Source organism: Erithacus rubecula (assembly GCF_903797595.1).
Source record: "Erithacus rubecula genome assembly, chromosome: 28".
Lineage (NCBI taxonomy): Eukaryota > Metazoa > Chordata > Aves > Passeriformes > Muscicapidae > Erithacus > Erithacus rubecula.
Window position 1 is genome coordinate 2,514,299 of NC_136680.1, and position 16,876 is coordinate 2,531,174.

The window sequence follows — 16,876 nt, forward strand, 5'->3', positions numbered from 1 at the left end:
ACAACATCCCGAGCCCGCGGGGATCCTCCCACCAGCTCTTCCACTCAGGTGCTCCACAATCCTGCACCTGCTGCCAACACTAACCCCCGAGCACGGGGCTTGCCTCAGGGATCTGGGCACTGCTACAGCTCATTCTAGAACGTCATGCTACAGGACGTTAAGAAACTGGCCACTAAAAAATAATAAAAAAGCTTTAATGGCTTACAGCAAACCAGGAATTGAACAGTATAAATAATTACCAGACAAGTTTAAATAAATAACCCCGGCCCGACACGCAGCTGGTCCCGGGGGAAGGGGATGTGTCACATTCAGAGCCTGCACTCCACATCCCAAACCACCTTAGCACTCCCCAGCTGCCCCTGTGCAGCCACAGCCCAGCCCCACACTTTGTTCCTTCTGGGTCATTTCACTGCCCAAAGCAGCTCCGTGGGTCACATCCTCCATGTCAATCCTGGATAACACCTAAAAATCTCCCAACGCAGCTGGGCCAGAGGAGCCACGCCTGGGAAAGGCTGCACACAGGGACACGGAGCTGCTGGGCACCATCAGAACAGGGCAGGGAGCATGGAAACTGGGAATCTCTTGTTGGGCACACCAAGGCTCTCCAGCCAGTGCCCAGCCAAGGCTCCGTGCTCACCAGCTTGGAGGGGGCCCCGCAGGGCCGGCAGTGCCTGCAGCCAGCGCTGCTCCCACCCGGCATCACTCCACGGGCTTCACCTTCGCTATGAACAGGGCGGTGGCTTTCCTCAGGAACTCCTCCCTGCTCATGGAGGAGCTGAGCTTCCTCTCCTGCAGCGCCTGGTCCATGGCCAGCGCCAGCCTGTCGGGGCCCAGCCTGGAGCCCGCCTCCAGGTAGCGGCCGGGCCGCGAGCCGTGCCCGGCGCCCAGCGCGTCCTCCAGCGCCCGCAGCACGGCCTGGCACAGCCGCGTGTCCGCCGAGTCCCCAGCGCCCAGCACGGCGAACAGCGCGTCGGCCTTGGCGGCGAACTCCAGCAGCACGCAGCAGGTGAGCACGCCGTAACGGAACACGTCGAACGGGACGGCCTCGTGGTCGCGGCAGCGGACGCGGCGCAGCAGCTCGGCCGCCGCCTCGGCCGGGGCCGCTCCGCGCTGGCAGATGCGCCGCAGCAGCTCGCTGTAGAGCCGCCCGTCCACGCCCGCCGCCCGCCGCCGCCCGCCGCAGCCCAGCACCTCGTAGGCAGCGCCGGCGTTGCTGTCGAAGGCCGTCCTGTGGCGACAGGGCACGGACACAGAGAGGCGGCCTCGCCCCCCGCTCCCGCCGCCCCCCCGCCGCCGCCCGCCGCACCTGTGCGAGTGATGAGCCAGGCACACGTACCACAGCGCCCGGGCCAGGCGCTGCGGCGGCCCCGGGGGCTCCGCCGCCGCCTCCGCCAGCACCAGCCGCTCGAAGTACTCGGCCAGGAAGGACACGGGCTCGGCCGGCCGCGCCTCCAGCACCTTGAGCAGCGCCTCACGCACCATGGCCGTGACGCCGGCTCGCAGCAGGAACTCCGCCGCGCTGCCCTCCGCCAGCCCGCCGCCCCCCGGTGCTGCCCGCCCCGGCTCCGGCAACCCGCTGCCCCCCGCCGGCACCGGGGCGGCGGCCGCTCGCCGCTTCTCGTACGCCGCCATCTTGGATCGCACTTCCGCCCGGGCCGGAAGTTTCCGTGCCGCCATCTTGCACGCTGGCAGCCAATCGGTGGGCAGGAAGGAAAGGCGAGAACGCCGCCATTGGGCGAGGCTGCGGCCGCCATCTTGAGTGTGGTCAAAGAAGCTGCGTTATCAACGGTAACGCCGCGAGCGCCATGTTTACTGCGGGCAGATGCCCCGCCCTTGGCAACCGGGCGGGCGCCGCTGATGCCGCCGGTGTCCCGGGCCGCTGAGGGGCCGCGGGACCGGGACCGCCCAGGCCCAACGGACACTTGCTCAGGGCTCGAACGGAAACAACTCTTTATTGGAGCACCAGTCCCACCCGCCCGTCGAGGCCACGCTGCCCCCGGGGCTGCCTCGGACCTTCTGTTGTGACAGACAAGCGGCCTTCGTGCTCCCGCTGGTGCCGGGAGCCCCAGGCGCCGGGCCCAGCCCAGTGTTCGGTGCCAGCCGGCGGGGATCCAGCCCCGGACGCGTCCCTATGTCGCCTGTGCTCATTGCCCTGCCAGGCTTTGCGTCCCGCGGCAGCCGCAGGTCGCTGCTCCCCCTCCTGCTCCTTCTTGCTGGCCAGGGGCCGGGCGAGGCCAGCGACAGACGGGGGACAGCAGGGACACGGCTGGACAGGGCTGGCGCCACCAGCCGGCTGCTCTCACTTTTAGGACAGCTGCTACCGAGATCTGAATCGTTTCCACAGGCGCCGAGACACGGCAGTGGTCACGATGAGCCCCAAGATCGATCCCGCTGTCCCCATAGCAATGGCAGGGCCCGAGCTGAAGGAATCTGCAAACACGAGGAGCTGTTATTGCAGCCTGGGCAGCAAATGCCGAGGGGTGAGCGAGTCCCCCCAGCACCAACTGTGGCACCGACATGAGGAGCTGCAGCCCCAGCCGGGCGAGGAGAGCAGGGCTCCGCAGATCCCCAGCACTCACCATCCATGACCATCACCTCCAGGCTGGCCATCTGGCTGCGTTGGCCGAGCAGGACACACTGGTAATGGCCCTGGTGCCAGGGCTGGGCGCGGTCCAGCTGCAGCGCGGAGCTGCTGCCCGCGGACTCCTCCCGGTACTGCGAGAGGGCTGCGGGGGTGCGGAGCCAGCCCACCGTGGCGTTCCCGGTGCACCGAGCGTGGCACTCGATGCGCAGGGCTCTGCCCTGCGTCCCGGTGGGAGGTAGTGACCAGATCTGCAGGCTGCAGGCAGGAATTGTCCCCGCGGATGGCCCTGTCCCCGCCCTGCCAGAGCCAGGGAGGGTGCTGGTGGGCACATGTGCCGTGGGGCTGCCTGTGATGAGGTCCTGGGGCACAGAGGGCTCCGTGGAGGGGGGGTTGGTGACAGCAGCCAGATCCAGGGTGCTCCCAGTGCTGGGCTCCTGTGGTGTGGTGGGATCACCTGTAGGGACACTCAGTCCTGGAGGAAGTGTTGTGGTGGCCACAGGCCTGGCTGTGCTGGGGCTCCCCGTGGAGGTGACCTCGGCCTCCAGCTGCTCTGTCACAGCTGTAAACACACACAGCGGCCTTGATCACAGGTGACCAAAAAAAAAAATGCAGCTTGGTCACAGGTGACCTCACTACAGCCCCAACCTCCTCCACCCCCTGGGCACAGTGAGCAGAAGCAAAGGAGGGGCAGGTACAGGGATGGGGAATTCAGGAGTGGTGCAGAAGCAGGGGCTGCTCCTGCTTGGCAGAGCTATTCCAAGGAGCCAGTGGGGGTTGGCTCCAGGGGATGGGGTACATGAGGATTGGGGTCCCCAGCCCATCCTGGCACTCACCCTCAGCACTTGCCACCAGAGATGCCACCTTGGTGAAGGTCTTCTGCCCAACATGCAGTGTCACCTCACACCTGAACTCCACCCCTTCTGCCACCTCTGTTCCATCCACAGAGAGGATGGAAACAATTTTATACAGCTCCTCATCATCGTAGTCAGAATCAAAGTCTGTTTTCACCACCTGGTGCCCCCGGTACCAGGTGAGGGCCACCCCATCAATAGGGTACAGGTGTGTGGCTGAGCAGTTCAGTCTGGCAGGGTGTCCCGGGCGCAGGATGTGGGGAGCTGCCTCCAGCCTCAGCATGTCTGGGAAGGCTGGAAAGGAGTGGCAGTGTCAAGGGTGATTTTTGCCAGCACAGCATAGCTCAGGAGGAAAAGGGGGTGCCTTGGGCATCCAGGGTTTGGGAGCACTTACCATAGACCTTCAGTGTGGCAGTTTTCTGGTAGTGCTGCCCTTGGCAGCTGCCCTGGCAGATCTTCATGCCCTCTGTGGCCACGGTGGCATGTCTGATGTGCAGGATGCTGTGGGTGGAGAAGGAGGAGATGGTCCCCAGGGCGATATCCAGCCCCCTCCACTCCACCTTGCCCCCTGCACAGGCCAAGGAGCAGTTCAGCTCTGTCGAGCCCCCAAACGGCACCACCGGCTCCCGCGGTGTCACCACCAGCCTGTCAGCGCGGCGCCCTGGGCAGGAGCAAAGTGCAGGGTCAGGGGAGGGGACAGCCACCGGCACCCCACACCTCCCAGTGCCGGGACAGGGAGCCACAGCAGCGACCTGGGGACAGGGTGGCTGTCACAGCTCAGTGACAGGGGATCACCATAGGGAGAAACAAGGAGAGGAGCAGCAGCAGCAGAGCAGGGCAGCACAGCGGGTTGGGGAATTAGGGTGGCACTCACCGCTGCAGCCCCACAGCGAGCCCAAGAGGAGAAGGACAGGAGCCAGCTCCATCACCCACAGGGCAGCGGCAGCGCTGGTTTTCCTTTCTTTCCTTCCTTCCTTCCCCCCTTCCAGGAGCGGGTGCCGCTGGCCGGGGCTGTCTCCTTCTGGCCGCCGGCTCCAACCTCAGCCCTTCTTAAGCCCTGTAGGAACCGCCCCCCTGAGCACCGGCCCCAGGACCTCCACAACTTCCAGCCCGAGGGGTATTTCCAGAGGGAGGTTTCTGATTTTCTTCCAAGTTCGGCTGTTGCACGACACCCAGCCCCCTCAAACCCGGGAAAGCCCCTGTCCCAAAAGGTCCCAGTGTGGTTGCAGGGGCCCCCCATCACCCCATTAGGGAGCCCTGCACAAACACCTGCACCCCGGGATGTGGCTTAGATCCAGCTCTACCCCTGTTTTTTGCAGGCTACATCATTCCCCCAGAGCCCCTGGGAAACCAGCTTTTCCATCACCCCAACAGCTGCTGGGGACACATGGTTGTGAAAAGGGCCCAAAGCAGAGCCAGGGGCTGTGGTCAGCCCTGTCACTGGGTGCATTTATCCCTCAAACAGGGTTTTTTCAGGGATGGAAACAGCTGTTCCTGTGAAGGTTGGTCTTGTGGTAAAGTTGGAGAAAGTGTAACCACAGAGAAGGTGTTGAACACCCTGCATTATCCAACCTCAAGGCTCTCAGCATCTGTCCTAGGTCCACGCTGGGTCTGGCATCACTCCCTCCTTCCTGATCAGCTCCCCATGGAGAGATGAGTCTTGTTCTGCCCCATCCCCTCCTTCCAGGCTGTACCCAAGGCCAGGGAAGGTCCCAAAAGGGCTGAGGGAGGGTTGTGCCCATCTCTGCACCCAGTGACATCACAGGACCTGGGCATTTCTCATGTGGCAACTGTTCTGAGAGGCAACTCCGTGCACTGGGTGTGCCACGCATCCTTTTAGGAGGTCATGCCATTAATTCTCTGAGGGTGCTGGAGGCCTCTGTGCAAGGAAAGTGCTCTGTAAACACTCCCCACCAAATGTGCACACTCAGCTGAAGCAGGTGATTAATGATGCTGGGGTTTTTGTTCCTTCCATCCTGTGTTAACAGAGCACTTCCCGGATTTTCCAGCAGCTGTCAGAGCCCCCCTGCCCAACCCTGGGACAAGCCATGGCCAGGGCTGCTCCCACACTGCCCAGCTTTTCCCAGAATCTAGTCTGGGAACCTTGAGGACACAGATGTGGTGTCAGGGTTTCACCTTCCTCTCCCATAACCCTGATTGTGGCACCAGTGAGATGAGAAAACCCCATAATCAGTGTCTGAATAAGAGCTGAGCATTTATGGAACCACCTCATCTTAAAAAGAAGCTTCCCCAAACCTTCCTGGACATCATGAAATTAGCAGGTAGCAGAAAACCCAGCACCCTGTGCTGCACTTGCTCTGTTTTGAAGCTTGAAATGCCCAGAGCTGCCCCAGCCACCCACAGAGGGAGCAACACAGAGGAGCTGAAATCATGGAAATTGATAACCATGCAGTTCCAATGGCTCAGCCACAGAGCCAGGAGCAGCTCAGGAGAGTTGGCCCAGCTCACAGTGACATGGCAGAGCCCCCAGTACAGCTTTGAGCAGTGGACCCACCTCACCCCCTATTCCACCAGCTGCCTGGAACCTCTCCTCCATGGATTCTGACCTTCCCCCAGCCCAGAGGAGCACAGGAGCTGCTGCTGCCCTGGGCACAGCACAGGGACATCTCCAGCTTGCGTGACAGGGCAGAAGGAGCAAGCTTACACACCAGGAGTGTTTTCCACCCCACAGGAAGCCTTTGAAGGAACGAAGGGAATGATGGTTTTCCAGACTCGGGGGCCTGAACACCTTTCCTGGAGGCCAATTGTGCTTCCTCCCGCAGGGCAGGCACGGGGATTTGTGCCGGGCAATACTTTGTCCACAAATGTTGCTCAGGAAACAAAGTAGTTCAGTGTGGAGACACAAACCACCAAGGGACCAGGGCTGGCTCCAGCACAGGATACCCCCAGAGCCCCTCAGGTCGGGGTCTAGCCCCAGGCTGTCACCACCAGAAGGGACAAGGCTTTGCCACTGCCCCAGGAATCACCACACCAGGGGGAAGGGTGGCCAACAACATCCTGCACTGCAACACCTGCCCTTTGTTCTCCAGTGACATCACACGAGACAAGTTGGAGGTTTTTTCTCCATTAAAGATGGAAACAAAACAAAAGCTAGCTCCAGTCCAGAGGAAATGCATACAGAAGCAACAGACTGTGTAATGGCTCATTTTTCCAGGATACCATCCATCAAGCACCAGTTCCCATCCCAGAGCTGACTTGGATGTGTTTATATTTTCTGGGATTTTATTAGTCACCCAGGACCTTCCTCAGTCACCACAAAGAGTGTTTAAATGAGTCAGATTAAATCTAGATTGGGCCTGGCTGAAAATTAAGACAATAGAGTCAGGGCTACTAAAAACCAGTCTAGAAGGAGGCTCCAGTGGGGCAGGCAGGAGCCAGGGACCTGCTTCCCATCCTGGGCTGGGGCAGGGACTGGCAGCCCTGACCCAACTCTCCCAAACCTGTCCCACATTTTCACATAATTCTCAAGGGACATTTCAATTCTGGGCAGAAGCTGCCTGGTACCACTGGTGATGGAGAGGAACAAGGACAGAGACCTTCGACACAACAGGAAAGCAGCAGTTTAATAAATAATCCATCAGAGGGAGAGATTAGCCAGTTCCAAACACAACTTGAACTGAAATAAATACATTTTATCATTAGCTTAAAAAAAGAGACACACAAACACTAGTGATGGTGAACTGTGAGAGAGCAGAGGTGGGGCCCAGTGCCCACGCTTAAAGATACCACAGCTGTCAACAGCCTTTGGAGTGCAGAAAAAGAATAAAAACAGGGAAGTAAAAAGTCACTACTTTGCAAAATTAATGGCAGAAGATAAAGCAACGGTGTAACTCAGGTTTTTAATGCAACAGATCAGTTGAAACTCACTTGACCTGCCAGGACTGCTGACAGGCGAATTGAGATGATTTTTGCCTTGTGTTTGGGCATTGCTGTTACCATCCCAGATTTTAAGTCCTTGCAGACAAATTTCTGGGAATCCCAATGTTAAACAGCCAGGCTCAGGCACTGCACAGCAGATCAAGCGGATTTTAAGAAAAGACTCCTTTTTAAAAAGTTGCGTTTTTATATAAAGTAACAAGAATTGGCAAAATTAGCTGAATGCTCCACACAGCCTTTCCAGCCTCCACGTGGGATGCTGCAGAAGCACCGGCCCTTCAGAACAAGTCGTTCTTCATCTGGCTCCGGTAACTGCGGCTCCAGCTCCTGCTCTGTCACATCAGAGCAGCGCAGGGGACACAGCCCTGCCCCGAGGGAAGGGGAGGCACCGGGCCAAGCCCCACCCAGCCAGGTGAGAGGAACCCCACTTGGGTGAGGTTGGCCCAGCCTCAGAGAGCCCCTGCTCCCAGCTCTGCACACCAGCACAAGCCACCTTTCTGTTGGTAATGGCACCTGTAGATGTCCTGCTGCTGCCTGGTGCTGTGTCCCCTCCATCCCCTCGCTGCCATATCCCCACCCAGCTTCCCATCACCAGTGACAGCACAGCCAGGCCACAGCCCCTGACCTGGCAGTCACCTGCTGGCCCCGAGTTTGGGGGTTGACAAAGAGACCAAAACACTCCAGGCCCACGATGCACAATCAGCATGACCAGAAGCTCAGGGGCTTGACTGGGGAGGGAAAATTGCTGGACAGTTCTGGGGTCTGAGAGGCCACAGGCAGCAGCAGTGGTGAGAGGGAATGGGACCAGAAACATACTGGTTTCAATAAACTATGCAATAAGGGAGAGGACTTTTAAAAATATATCTCTATATACTTTATATCATATAAATTATGTTCATTCTTTTGTAACGTGTCGCTATATTGTACCCGTGAAGCTCCGACTGCCTCCCTGTGAGTGAGGCAACAATTCCATGTTTTACTTCATCTGTGTGTGAGGGAAAAACCTACTTCAGCTCACTTTGATCCATTGTAAATCAACAGATTGCTGGGACTCGGTGAAAGTCCCATCTAAAAAAAGGCATTTTTGTGAGGAACACAGAGGTGGGGGAACTGCTGCCTGGAAGTGCAAGTGACAGGATTTCCTTCAGGATAAAAGCTTGTCATGCACACACAGTACTGATCATCCCACTAATGTTTGGAAATTGGGAGTGTCACCACAAGGAGCTTGGGAAAAATGGAGTCACAGCAGGTCAAGGAAATTCCTGCTGGCTCTGCTCCCCAGACCTGCAGCCAGACCCACCTCAGCATCCCTCTGTGTCCCAGCTGCTCCTAGTTCTGAGCACAGGAGCTGCCACCAGGCCAGATCAATGCAAAACAAACTGTCAATTCTTTCACTTAAACACCCACCTCTGACAACCAAATGGCATTTGCAGTTGCTGCTGTGTGTCTGCAAAGATCCACGATGTAAAGGGCCAGCACTGCCTCCCTTTTGGTTGCTCTCCCCTGGGTAACCTTCCCCAAACCCACAGAGAGGGGAGCCCAGCCAGAGAACAGCCAAGGCAAGACAATTCCTTTAACAAAGGATTCCTGAAGTGACATCAGTTTGGTCCTTACTTCCCAGAACAGCTCAATGCCACTACTTCTTATCTGCTCAAATGAGAACAATTGTTTCCTGCCCTCTGCCACATTTCTATAAACAACCACACATTCCCTGTTTGCCTCAGCTCCTTTCACAATGCTCCAAGCACCTCCTGCTCTTTCTGAGCACAGCTGAGCCTGCAGCAGAGGTTGCAGTTCCACTGTTCCATAAACAAAAGCCTCCACAGCAGGCTCAGAAATACCACATGGAATCCAAACCCTTAAGCCCAAATCAACACAACCTTCACCATCAGGATCTATTGGACACTCTTTGGGTTTAGCATCAGATGGCAGGAGCCCAGGGGCAAACCAACGTGATTTATACAAGGTAAACAGTCATTTCTCTGACCTTTCTCTAAGGAAACCACACATGTCCAAAGTGCTCAGCAGAGCCAAGTTGTTTCTCCAACCTGCCAGAGAACTGTATCTCTCAAACAACCCTCACAGCTCCAGAAAAAGATTTCTGAAAAAAAATCCTTCTACCTACTGCCTGTGGAGGCAACAGGCAAATGTCACCTCAGAGTGACAAGAAAATCAAACAGAACTGCAGCCATTGTGGCCATCCAAGCATTTGTAATTCATGTGGTTGCCCTTCTCTCACCTGCCCATTCTCCCTTGTGTCAGCTGCAACTTCTTCATTTTTATCCTCTTCATCAGAACATTAAGTCAGTAGATTTATATTTTTTTGGTCTAAGTTTCACTTGGGGCAGAATGGGCAAATTCCTCAGGCCCTCCAGCAGAGAGGAAGCTCAGAGCTCCACTCCCTGTGCTTCACACACACACCCCATCCCCTCAGCACACAGGTGCAGGGGTGCCAGGGGCCAGCAGCAGGAACCAGCTGTATCAGGGATGGGGCATGGAGCAAATGCCATCTTTTATTCCAGGGGCAGCTCAGTGAGCTGCCAGCACACAGCCCGTGCTGGCTCCATCTCTGGTGACCGGTGAGCAGAGGGTTTGGCAGGGCACACAGGGGTCACACACAGGGGCAGATTTGCTTTCCAGAACTATCCCTCCAGTGGAGCAGTTCCTTATCTCCCCTTTCCATCAGCACCAGGTGATACAATTCCATTTTTGCACCAGCTGGGTGTATTTGGCTCGAAGGGAAACCTTGTCCCTCCTCAGTAGCTGTTAGTGGCACAGTCTGTTGTTACCTCGGGTCCCTCTCTCCCCCTCCCCGAGCTCCTGAGTCCGTCCTTGACGTGGAGTCGAGCCACGGGGCAGGTCCCCTGTCCCACCTCACACACTGCTGTCCTCCAGCAGGGGCTCCTTGCCATCAGACCCCCCAGCTGGTGGGCTGTGGGGGTGGGCCTGGGCCCCTGTACTGTGCTTCTTGTGGCTGCCTGACCTCAGTGCCAGGTTGTGTTCTGGAATGAACAGGGCCACCAGCAGCGACAGCAGCACGGAGCACGCCCCAAACAGGAAGGGGGGCCCAGGGATGATGCTGCTCTGGAGAGAGAGAGACACACAGGAATGATTCAAAGCATGAAGGCAAACACAGCCCAGCAAACAGAGTGAGAAGCTGAATAGGTACCTCATCTGTAGGGTTGGCCATGTTGGGTTTGGAGGCCTTGCCCAAAGTTTCCACTTCAGCCATTTCGTTCAACTCCACGTGGAAGAGATAGAAGACAAAACCATAGAGTGCTGGCCCCAGCCCGTTACACAGACCCCGAATTCCAGTGATCATCCCCTGCACCACACCTGGGAACACAGTGAGGAAGGGGGAAATGCCTCCAGCTTTCCAAAGAAACTTGCTTTATTTGAGGATACATATTTAGAGATATTTAGAGACAGGATCAAGCACTTGGATCTGGGCTGATGTGCAGGGGGAGGAGTTGGCAGATGAGCAGCTTCCCTCAGTGCCAGGTTCTACAAAAATCAGTAATGCTGGGCTTGCTGTTTCACAGACTGAAATTAGCATGGGCACATCAAGCAACAATGAACTGGAATTTAATTGAGGACTCAGAGATATACTGTGAGGCAGGCAAAATGCAGCAGCCTCCTCTACCTCAGACACAACACCAAACACCCACTTGCATGACCTGGGAGTTCCCTTGTAAAGCACCAGCCACAAAGTGAATGTCAATACTGCTGTGAGTACAGTGACACTTCACAGCTGGCACAGATGATCCTGCCCACCCCTCCACTGCCCTTGTGCCAGCTCAGCAGCTGCTGGGATGAACCTCTCCCATCAGCTGGGTCTCCAGGCACTCACCCTGCTGGTCAGGATCTGTGTTCCTCGACACCATGGCACTGATGGCTGGGAAGGTGATGCTGGACATGGCAGCCACAGCTCCTGCTGCCCACATCATCCTGGGGAGGAAGGAGGCAGCTGTGAGAAACAGCCACAGCCTCACCCTGTGCTGCAGGGTGGGAGTGGCCACAGAGGGAGAGAAATGTGGGCAAACCCTCACCAAGGCTGTGATCCAAAGCCATACCAGGCAAGCTGCAGGATCTGGAAGCCTAGTCCCAGGAGGATGGTGTTTTTATTTCCTATTGAACGCATGAGAATTCCCAACACAACTGTCTGGAAAGAAAAACAGGTGTTTTCAAGGCAGGAGCAAAAAAAACAGGGAACACCAGGAGACAAAAGGACAGGAACTTGAGGGACCTTGATGATCCTTATGGGTCCCTCCTAATTTAAGATCTCTGTTTCAAAAGTCTGTGTGGCCACAGGAGTTCTGACAATGCAGGGGCCCCAAAATCAGAAATTTTGGACATTCTTACAGCAGACCGCTCAAGCCAACACAGAAATTGTTTCTCACCTGAGCCAGTATAGAGAGAATTCCAACCACACCAATAAAAGCTGCTACAGTCTCTGAGGAAAAACCAATGACCTGTGAAAACATCAAAGAGGGACTTGTCAGGCAGATCTGCACCAGGTGACAGGAGCCCCTCCATCAATGTCATTCATGTTTGTTGCATACATGTAGAGATATTATAAAAGAAAGGCCTTATAAAATCAGGTCTTGCTCTGCTGAATTACCAGCTGGCCTGTAAGTTGCCATAAGGAAGAATAAGAGGAATAAGAAGCAGTTAGCATAACAAACTATTCTTGTAGAGAAAAACAGTTTGCACCTGTAATAAACAGGAAATCTGTCCCATGGGAATCAGTGAACAAAATATGTAAACTAACCAAAAATAGAGAGATTTGACAGACATACACCCTGGCCATTTACTGACCAATAATCTGTCAGTGTATTGTTAGCCAATTAGGTCTAACACAGTGCATTCTGATATTTTCTATAAATATGAGCTTTGTGAATAAAGAATTGGCTTTTCCTGCATGAAGAAACTGAGATCCATCTGCTTATTACTGAAACAATGTTTAATGAATTTGCTTCTCAGGGACCTGATCGTTAAGAGCAACTCAGGTGCTACAGGAATCAAACAGATTTTCCTCTGGCTGAAGAAATCACTGAGCTGGTTTTAAATCACTGAGCTCCCTGAAGGTGGCAGAGCCAGGACAGCCAGGCAAACACCAGCAAGGAGCCAAGCCAGAGCAGTCACAAGGCTCACACACTCTTCACAAGAGCTGGAACAAATCACCATTTCTTACAACTTCAGCTTTGCTGAGTTATTAGCCAAGAAAAACCACCTTGGGACAGGTGACACAACTCTGATTGTATTTTTAGGCCAGGATTTCCTGCACCCAGAGCTTTGCCAGTGACTGACCTGTCGCAGGTAGAGGAAGAAGCTGGAGTACTGGCCGGCCTCAGGAAGGTAGGAGAGAAAAACTGTGATGCAGATGAGCAGCACTGTGGAGTCCTGACCCACCTTCCTCAAGGACTGCAGGGAGAGGGGTGGGACACGAGAAACAATGTTTTTAAATGTGACTTAGTATCACTGACTAAAAGCAACTAAACACCTTAAAAGCCAGGATTAAGCAAACATTAAGCACTACCAGCACACAGGAAAACAGCAGCAGGCTCACTCACAGCGAATGGGTCAGCTTGTTCCCAGGAGATTGGGGCTCCCCAGGAGACTGGACGCATCTCTTCAGGCAGTGACTCAGGCACAGCCAGCAGGATGAAGCCAATATCCAGCAAAGCAACCCCTGAAGCCAGCACAACCACCAAGGTATCACCGTAGGCTTGGGAGAGGTAAGCGCCGATGGCAGGGCTGGTGACCAGACTGGCAGCAAATGTGGCTGACACCTGGAAGCACAAAACATCCCTACAGCCTCTTCTTCCTAGAGCCCATTTCCTCCTCCCCAGTGACCCAGGGAAACTCATCCTGGCATCTTTGATGGAGAGGTAAGCAAGGATTCCCAGGGACTCCTGTGCAGAGACAGATGATGGATTCTCTTGGTGCACCTGGGCTAAGTTGTAGCAAAGGGAAATCAAAGCTGTCCTAGCAATTCCCACAAGGTCCTGTCAGTAAAACTAGAAGAAGGGCAGGATCACACCAAGCATCACAGGGTGCCCCTTCCCTGGTGTGGAAAAGCTCAAGGGTCAGGCTGGTTTATAGAACACAGCCAGCACTCAGAGTGGGCAGAGATCAGCCTGCCCACCAAAGCTAAATCCCAAACAGACAGACAGGCAGACTGTAATTAATCAACCAATCTCCCACCCTAATTTTATACCTCTCCTACCTGCAAAGCCCCAGATATTCCTTTCAAGAGCCAGGGCAGTGACTCAGCTCCTTACCAGGCCGTACGCCGTGCTGCGCTCGTGCTCCTGTGTGATATCAGCAACATAGGCAAAAATCACAGAAAAGGTGACAGCAAACACTCCAGACATGGAAATGACAGCAAAGTACCACCTGCAAGAGCCCAAGGCAGAGTTAGAGAGCAACCACACCACAGTCCACAGCTGCTGAAGCAGAGCCTCTCCCTTGTTTTCCCTTCAGTCCATCCAGTGCAGCAGAAAAAGAACACAGAGTCTGGAGACCCCTGAAGTTTTACCACTCATTTTCCCTAACAGAAATAATGCACTGAGTGAGGGAACAAGCACAGAGGACAGACCAACCCTTTACTCCCAACTGAACCCTCCAGTAGAACAAAACAAGTCAGTCTCTAGGCTGAGCATCCTCCTCCATCCTTGAGATGGGTGAGACTTTTCCATCTCATCCTGAAATGAACACCTGCAAACCCTCCTCCTTCAGCCTCGTGCTCCTTCCCCTCTTCAGAACCCTGGGGCTGTACTGAATGAACTCACCATGGGCTGATCTTCATCAGGGGAATTGGTGCACACGTGAAGAAGACAGTGAGAAGGAGGAAGGATTTCCTGCCCCAGACATCAGAGAGAGCACCAATCAGTGGGGCACTTAGGAAAGAGAGCAGACCCTGGGATGGACAGACAGACAGAGGACACAGAAACCCCTCAGACAACTTCCAACAACATCAGGAGACAGCCCATTACTGATTGCTACATGCATCAATGCTGTTAGAACAGAGCAGTTTATTAAACTCCCCACCACCTTTTAGGGAGGGAAAAACAAATCCTTGACCAGCAAGGCCCCAGTGAGCACTCCTGCTCCCTGCAGAGTGCTGTGGGCACCCAGGCAGCCCTGCCAGGACCTGGAAAGCTGCTGGCACAGCTCCACCATGGCAACAGCTGCTGCAGTTCTGGGGAAAGCTTTCCTTTAGGGGTGGAGACAGGACAGACACAATGAGAAGCCAGGCCCATTAAGCACAAATAAAATTATTCAAGGCCTTTCCATGTCTCCCAAGCCCGAGTCAGGCAGGGCAGAGCCTTTCAGTGCTGACAGGAGTGCCCAGCAAACCCATCCAGGGCTGTTTTCCAAGATCCTCTTCCCAGAGACAGCCAAGAACCATCTGTGTTGCCTGATTCCACAGTCAGAACACAGGACTTTGGCTTTTTCACAACTGTTGCCTACAATTCTGCTCTGGGAATGCTGGTCTAGTGCAAGAAGCTTCCCAGTCCCACTCCCTGTGCCACAGCACATTCCCACCTCCTGCCTAGAGGTCACTGAGGCCACTTGGTTTCAACTACTATCACTAATAAGTTTAGATATCACAGATTTTTGATTCTGTTATGCTCCAGAGGATGGGCACAGGGCTGATCTCATGCTGATGAGAATATTTCCAGCTGAAACACACGGCTGTTGTAACTCCAGCCCCACACTGACAAGCAGCATGTTGTCCTGCTCAGGAAAATCACCTGAACAAGCTGCCCCATGTCTGTGTCCTTCCTTTTTTCATCAGGTTTGCCAGAGCTCCCTCAAACTGGACAAATATTGGCTAACATCAGCAAATTATATAGATAATAATGGCTTGTCCTTCTTGCACCAATAGCAGATTTAAAGAAAATCCTGGAAGGAATATTCCTTACTTTGACTCCATGAATCAGACCATTCATCAGGAACGTGTGCTGAGGAAAAGTCTGATGCAAGACCTGGAGGGAAGACAAACCAAAATCAAATTAAAAAGTCAGAGCTAGCAACTCTTTTTCAAAATTTCCCTAAGCATCTGCCTGCCAGAGCACAATCCAGGGAAAAGGGGAAATATCCAGCTAATAATGCCTCCACCTGAGGATCTCTGCCTGCTCTTTCCCATATGGGAAACCACTGTCCTTAACATTTTGCAGGTCTATAAATGGATGAGGCTCAGAGAGCTTCAAACATGCCTTTCCCCACTACCTGAACCCTCTCTCATTTTACTTTATGTCACCATACCACTTCTCTGCAGGTCCCTTTATGCTGTCTGTATGTTTGATTTGCATTTTATATTACCGGGCTAATATGTTGAAATGTTTTTGCATAACCAAAGACTCATTTTCCACAGTTCCCCAAGGAAAGGCTGGACTAAGACCTTAATTCTCAGGAGCACCCAGAGAGCTGCCAGGGTGACACACTCACCGTGAGCATCGGCGTGGTCAGCAGCCCCCAGGCAAAGAACTCCAGGAAAATCACAACCACGGCGTGGTACACGCTGGGCTCCCCGATCCCCTGTCGCTGCAAAACAGAGAAAAGTCAAAAACCTTTCAGTGGCCTCGTCCTGCATTTCAGAGAGCTCACGCAGCTGAGCGGGATTCGAAACACGAATGAAAGCAGCGAGAGATGCTGTTCTGAAACGTTCTTGCTGTTGACAGGCTGCAACAGCCCAGGATGATTAAATCCAGCCCAGCCCGGGTGGAGGATTCCCCGCCCGGGCCCGCGGTGGTTTTGCTGCCCAGGAACAGAGCGCACCGGGAAAGCGGCGCAGAGCCGGCGGGTGCAGCGCCCATCCCTGCGACCCTCCGGGCTGCAGCACCCGCCGGTCCGTCCCGCCCGCGCCCCGCGCCGGCAGCGGCGCCACAGGGGCGGTGTGAGGGTGCGGCCCACCGGGGAGAGCCCTCACTCGCACCGGACACCGGCACCGGCACCGCCCGGGCCCCGCCATCCCCCGGACACAGCCCAGCCCCGCGCTCACGCCGGCCCCGTCCCGGATCACGATCTTCTTGGCCAGCAGGACGCTGCGGTTGAGCCGCTTCTTTTTCTTCTTCTCGCCGGTCATGGCGCCGCCGGGCCGCTGCCGATCGCCGGCCGCCGCGGCTGCCCCATCCTCCCTGTGGCGGGCCGGGCCGAACCGGAGCGGGCCGCGCTGAGCCGAGCCCGAGCCCGGGCCCGGCACCGGACCCGGACCGGCACCGGGCGGGGAGCGCCGGGCCCGGGGCTGAGGGCGGGGGTGCGGAGCGGAGGGGGCGACCCCGCCCGCTGGCCCCGCCCCCGGACCGGGATCCGGCACTTCCGCCGCACCTCATTGGCTGCTCCGCCTCTTCCTCGTCGGCCGCCATGGTCTGTGACTGGCTGAGCGGGAAAGGAGGGCGGGAGTTTCCGCTGGCTGGGGCGTGGCCGTGACGTCACGGACCAGCGGTGGCACCGGGAACGGGCGGTGGCACCGGCAGCGAGCCCCGGGCGCTTTTGGAGCGGCTGCTGCTCCGTCACGGGCACCGCTCCCGGCTGG

General features: G+C 55.7%; 3 protein-coding genes across 5 annotated transcripts; all 3 read right to left on the minus strand.

Moving 5' to 3' along the window:
* Positions 1 to 173: 173 nt before the first annotated feature.
* On the minus strand, positions 174 to 1,692 carry TPGS1 (tubulin polyglutamylase complex subunit 1). 2 transcript variants are annotated; one of them, XM_079328345.1, is made up of 2 exons: positions 1,337 to 1,692; positions 174 to 1,228 (listed from the first exon to the last, which is right to left on the minus strand). In XM_079328345.1, exons 1-2 carry the CDS (start codon positions 1,675 to 1,677, stop codon positions 700 to 702), a joined length of 870 nt encoding a protein of 289 aa, XP_079184471.1. In that variant the 5' UTR covers positions 1,678 to 1,692; the 3' UTR covers positions 174 to 699. The 2 variants fall into 2 exon arrangements, with proteins under 2 accessions (XP_079184471.1, XP_079184470.1); XM_079328344.1 differs by having other exon boundaries at positions 1,307 to 1,692.
* A 159-nt stretch (positions 1,693 to 1,851) lies between these two features.
* On the minus strand, positions 1,852 to 4,607 carry MADCAM1 (mucosal vascular addressin cell adhesion molecule 1). 2 transcript variants are annotated; one of them, XM_079328338.1, is made up of 5 exons: positions 4,310 to 4,607; positions 3,830 to 4,096; positions 3,418 to 3,729; positions 2,580 to 3,143; positions 1,860 to 2,430 (listed from the first exon to the last, which is right to left on the minus strand). In XM_079328338.1, the coding sequence occupies exons 1-5, from the start codon at positions 4,359 to 4,361 to the stop codon at positions 2,318 to 2,320; spliced, it is 1,308 nt and encodes a 435-aa protein (XP_079184464.1). In that variant the 5' UTR covers positions 4,362 to 4,607; the 3' UTR covers positions 1,860 to 2,317. The 2 variants fall into 2 exon arrangements, with proteins under 2 accessions (XP_079184463.1, XP_079184464.1); XM_079328337.1 differs by having other exon boundaries at positions 1,852 to 3,143.
* A 2,386-nt stretch (positions 4,608 to 6,993) lies between these two features.
* Positions 6,994 to 16,665, minus strand: LOC306813154 (hippocampus abundant transcript 1 protein-like). The gene is made up of 12 exons (XM_079328336.1): positions 16,343 to 16,665; positions 15,790 to 15,885; positions 15,264 to 15,326; positions 14,127 to 14,254; positions 13,617 to 13,731; positions 12,906 to 13,124; positions 12,643 to 12,756; positions 11,733 to 11,804; positions 11,382 to 11,494; positions 11,183 to 11,280; positions 10,502 to 10,668; positions 6,994 to 10,416 (listed from the first exon to the last, which is right to left on the minus strand). Exons 1-12 carry the CDS (start codon positions 16,424 to 16,426, stop codon positions 10,207 to 10,209), a joined length of 1,479 nt encoding a protein of 492 aa, XP_079184462.1. The 5' UTR covers positions 16,427 to 16,665; the 3' UTR covers positions 6,994 to 10,206.
* Between the last annotated feature and the right edge of the window lie 211 nt (positions 16,666 to 16,876).